This window comes from Mercenaria mercenaria, chromosome 3, assembly GCF_021730395.1.
Source record: "Mercenaria mercenaria strain notata chromosome 3, MADL_Memer_1, whole genome shotgun sequence".
NCBI classification, from domain to species: domain Eukaryota; kingdom Metazoa; phylum Mollusca; class Bivalvia; order Venerida; family Veneridae; genus Mercenaria; species Mercenaria mercenaria.
The window spans coordinates 1,697,876-1,703,177 of record NC_069363.1 but is presented as its reverse complement, the minus strand read 5'-3'; the positions used below and the strand labels follow the sequence as shown (position 1 = coordinate 1,703,177).

General features: G+C 34.2%; 1 protein-coding gene across 1 annotated transcript; it reads right to left on the bottom strand.

Moving 5' to 3' along the window:
* Nucleotides 1-3,368: 3,368 nt before the first annotated feature.
* LOC128555436 (uncharacterized) lies at nucleotides 3,369-4,783 on the bottom strand. The gene is made up of 2 exons (XM_053537711.1): nucleotides 4,627-4,783; nucleotides 3,369-3,604 (listed from the first exon to the last, which is right to left on the bottom strand). Exons 1-2 carry the CDS (start codon nucleotides 4,781-4,783, stop codon nucleotides 3,369-3,371), a joined length of 393 nt encoding a protein of 130 aa, XP_053393686.1.
* Nucleotides 4,784-5,302: the final 519 nt, after the last annotated feature.

The window sequence follows — 5,302 nt, the reverse complement described above, 5'->3', positions numbered from 1 at the left end:
TGATGGTTCTCTCACTTGTAGCTTTTCTAAAGTTGTTATGGTCCTTGGATCATCTTACGGCACAATCTATGTTGTCCGACTTTTAATGAAGTTTAGTCGCTGGTCGATATGTAGAATACCGGCCTCCACAGGTCTTCCTCCATCGTCGACGTCCGGCTCGGGGCTGTATTTTGACAATATACCCGTTTAGTATTAATGCCTCGTGATACTCCGTCGTCGATTTAGGAGGGTGCTCCTGCAGACACCAGCACCCATACGATGTCCCCGTCGGTCGTCCATATATCACACCATCTTCCCTTCATGTGCCACTATCGAGCTCCCGGAGTGTTGGTGTCATTCGTCGTCGATGAACCAGCTGAAGGCCAAATCAAAACATCAATGATACATAATCCCTTTTTACGGCCACTACCGCCAATGTTCGTCATGTGTCGCTATAACTAGGTCAGGCTTGACCTAATAAGCGACATATGACCCCTCGCCACGACGTGGACGTTTCGGCGGTTCCGGTGAAGCGGACATTAACGGCAAAGAAGATATCTTATATAAGACCCCTCCCCCACGAACCTCCCCCAAATGCAAGACATTTCAATGCCCAATAAACAGGGTCCTGTCTGGTCCGGTCTGATAAGGGTCCATAAAACCCCTGTAGAGCTGACATGTAGTCCATGTCAGAGGATCATAAATTTTATTGATATGTTCAGATAATTGGGTTATTTCCTGTGTTTTGCATTTTATTGATTGAAATGCAGTTTTTGTCAGAATTAACAAACTTATTTTAGTTGATAGTATGATAATTGTAATTGCTCAGTCAATTTAAGTAATGTCCTGATGAATTAAATTATAACTCTTACAGCAAAGCAGTTCTCACCTTTTTAGAAAACCCTCACCTCTATTTATGTATAATATATATTGTTTATTTTAGTCTTATCCATTTACAAACATCAGTAAATACAAATATACAATAGCATCTATATCTGCAAATGGTCATTCTCTTACAGAATTACAAGAGGCTTAAAATAAATTCATACTATTGACAATACATGTTTCAGTTAAAACCCTTCTCTAAAATGGAAGGTTGATGTTTAATAATAAAATACATTAAAATACTTTAATCCAAACAATATGATAGTCTTACCAAAATTAAGAGTCCCTTTCACTAAAATTTCTTATTAAATACACCTAACAGAAAATAAAATATTTATTTAAAACTGAATAAGAGAAATGACAAGTATTTTCATTTCATTATTATCTTTTATATCTAAGTAACAAAATAAAACCAGAAAAAAATGATCATTGCTGGATTTTATCAGAAATTAAAGAAGCGTTCAGTTGCATTTTTAATATATAAAAAAGAAATATGGACAAAAGGATTGTATATATTAAAAATGCACACCACAAGAAGGCGCTTCTTATCATGGCCCACACTGTTTTTTTTTTCGGCAAGCAGATCGTCTCAATTTCAGAAAATGCTAAGGAATTCTGTTTCCAGTTTTCATGTTCACTTATTGTTTAATATTTTAATTTGGCAGACTCAGAAATCAAAGTAGAAAAATAATAATATTGGATAAATTGTATGGTGATTTCATTTTGATTTGTTCTGTTTTCTACAAATTTTAAGTATTTGGTATTTGAAGACAATGAAACAAACGAATGAAGAACAATACACTTACAAAGCAACAATCAGTGCTTCTCAGACTGACCTCAGATGATTAACAGACCCAAACAATTTTAGCAGGAGGTATTGCAAACAATACTTGATAAAAAAAATGAAAATGTAGGCGTGTGTTCATTGGCGTATGTGTACATGAAAATCTAAAGCGATACAAATTCGGTACGAAATAAAATATAATTGTCTAATCAATTAAAAAGTACAAACTATTTCTTTGCAAACTTCGTTGGTGTTCCTGTGCAATTTCGAAATTCAGGTATTTTCTTAAATTAACATAAATGGAAATGAATTTATTTTCTTTCAGAAGCTGGCAATGTCGTTTCACCGTTTCCTTAAGCGTAACTTTGTCCCCATACCACTTACCTTATAATTTTTAAAGTAAATTAATATTGTCTCTATTCGGTCTTAAATTATTTAATTTTCAGTGTTATGTAAGGACAATATGTTGACGACGATTATGGTGTTAGCTTTTGCAGGGTGTGTCATTTCTTCCGTAAAGTATTTTTGATTTCCTTTCATGAAAAAGTCGCTTAGTTAAGGCGTTAGTCCCATCCAAGAGGTAACCGCAAAATATTCTTGGAAAGGCAATTTTAAACAAGTCCAAATTCAAAATCTGAATAATGCTGTATTTCTGCGCAGAATTTACTTCCAAGTTTAACAAAAAATACTTTTTTTTGTCAGTCGGTAAAAAGCTTTGTAAAATTATAATAGGAGAATGTCTTAGCAATGAAATAACCGAGTTCTTCTAGGTAACATTATTTCATATAATACAAATCATGAATTAAAGTGTTTGCAGCAAACAACGCAGTAGAGCGAAAATTAAAAAAAATGAAGCCTGAGTTTGAATAAGAGGTAAACTTTAAAACATGTGTTAGGAGTAAGTTATACATTGAATTAGATAGCAAAAAGGTTCTAGTTAGATACCAAAAGGGCAAGTGCATTGAAAAAAAAAAAAAAATGCAAACTAATTATTTTTGAAAAAAAAAGAGTTAAACTTTTGGTAAATGTGTACCATACTTTGATACCAAACAACTAAAACATAACAGATCTAAAGCTGTTTCAGCTCAATTTGATTATAAATACAATATAAAAACAACATTTAAACAGTCAAAGTAATACAAAAAAAATGTGTCAAAATCATTTTTTTTACTTCTTAGGTTCAGGGTTTTAGCTGAAGTTAGCTCAGTTACAGTGTCATTTCTAGTGGTAATTTTCTACATGTAAAACATCGGGATGTATGCATTTATTGTGCTAAGTTTCAGTACAATATATCAAAAATTGTCAAAGATATAGAAGTTTACATAAGAACATATTTTTTATATTTTCCGTACACTTTGGACAAAAACACACAGTTTCTCTTATTATATTTACAATTTTTTAAAAACAGTACCAATATCTTTTAATTGTATACATACAAAACAAATCGTTGAAGAATACAGAGAAGAAATATTGTCTTGCACACGCGTGCTCTTGTTAATAACTTACAAAATGAACATTTGTTGATAATAATATAATTCCATAAGTTTTAATATGGTAATATTTTGCAAGGAATGTACAACTGCTAAAACATAAATTAAGAACTAAGTTAACCACCTTTTTCCTTGCATCAAATGTCACATTATACCATAAGTTATCATAAATCCTCTTCTGACAGAAGGCTGGTCTCAGCCTCGTTTATCAGCTCTACATTTTTTATCGGTCAGGTTGCAATGTCCGATGCAAAGTCATACAGTTTATCTTGTGTATGCCAGTATTTGTCAAGTCGTACTTCATATGTTAACGCTGTCTTTGCACTGATGACACTTTCTAGTAGATAGTTCCATATGTCGACCACTCTGTGACCGAAAGTGAATTTTCTAATGCCAAGTGTAGGTCTATGCTTGAACAGCTTCTTGGCATCTCCCTTGTTGTTGTGTCTTCTCGTAACTTCAATAACTGAGATTTGTCATAATAATAATGTCATTTAGGAGCTTGAAAACTTCAATCATGTCCTCTCTCAGTCGCCTGTATTTTAGTGTCGGTAGTTTCAGAGTTCTTAGTCTTTCTTTGTATGATAATATTTGAATATTTTCAATGAATAGTATGTCTTTCTTTTTATATGGGTTCCCTATAGAGTATGCATATTCTATGTGTGGTCTTACTAGAGCAGTATAAAGTTTCTTAAATGTGTCCTTGTCAAGATATTCAAATGAGCATCTCATGGCTCCCAGTATTGAACTGGCTTTGTGTACGTTCTCCGAGGTACGTTGGCAGTTTATTATCAGTGACTACTCCCACATCTTCTTCTGTTGTGCTGATTTCCATGTGTTGTAATTCTGGTTTTAGCTTATATTGTCTTTTAGTTTTACAATTACCAATTTACATTGTTTTGCATTTATCCGGATGAAACTTAAGAAGCCACTTGTCCGACCACTCGCACATACTATAAATGTCTCCTTGTAAGTTTTTTTCGTCATCTGGTGTTCGAATTTCTCGGAAATTTTTTGTGTCATCTACATTTAGAAATAACTCGCTGTTATTTGGTAGATTTTCAGACAGATCATTGATAAACAGAACAAAGAGCATTGGTCCAAGTACTGATCCTTGAGGGATCCCACTAGTTACTTAGTGTCAGTCTGATCCACTACCATTCAAAAGGACTTTCTGTTTACGATTTTCCAAGAAGTTACCAATCCATTGATGTATGAATCTCCGAAACGGTATATTTTCAGTTTGCGAAGGAGGCAGCAGTGACTTACTTTATCAAATGCCTTCATATAATTACAGTATGCTACATCGATATTTCCACCTGCGCCCAGAATCCCAGTCCATTTGTCTAATACAGCCAGTAATTGTAGTACTGTTGATCTACCACTTATAAACCCAAACTGTTTACTGCTGAATAATTTATGTATTTTTTTTCTTATGAGCTATCGTGTTTTCTCGAACAATGCTTTCAAGTACTTTGCACAATATACTGGTTAAACTGACTGGCCTGTAGTTGCCAGCATACTTTTTGTCTCCCTTTTTGAAAATTGCTGTGATGTTTGCTGTCTTCCAAGCGTTTGGTAGAGTTCCTGTTCTTATGCTATTTTCAAATATTGTGAAAACTGGTTTAGCAAGGGTATCAATCATCTCTTTCAGAATGCGAGCACTTATTCCATCCGGACCTGGAGACTTACTGATATTCAAAAATAATAGGTAAGGGTAGATTTCTCGGAAGCACAGAGCAGCAAAACACAGTCCCAGAGCCACGCATTTACATAGTAGGCCCAAACCTTTGAGCTTTTTTTTCTTACTATTTTAATGCGAATGTTTATGTTATTCTCTTCAGGTGTATCTTTCGGTTGAATATCTTGGAGTTCGGTCTGCGGGTGCTGTTGAATACGGATGAGAAAAAATTACCCAAAACATTTGCTTTCTGTTCATCTGTCTCTGTCATTTCTGTCTTTCCCTCATCTTAATAGAGTTCTGATATTGCAACTTTAGTCTCTGATTTAGATTTCATATAGCTCCAAAATCACTTAGGGTTTCTCTTAGATATTTCGGCAATATGTTTCTCATGATCTTTCACTTACTGCCTGCACAGTCTCCTCACTTGTTTTGGAGCTCTTTTGTATTCCTCATAAACCGATTCCTCACCACTTAGTCTAT

What these genes read in the sequence shown, in the direction of transcription:
- LOC128555436 (XM_053537711.1), bottom strand. Translation starts at nt 4,783, where the DNA reads ATGATTGATACCCTTGCTAAACCAGTTTTCACAATATTTGAAAATAGC. An exon ending in CAGGCCAGTCAGTTTAACCA is followed by an intron (nt 3,605 to 4,626) that starts GTATATTGTGCA and finishes GACAAATCTCAG; the next exon opens with TTATTGAAGTTACGAGAAGA.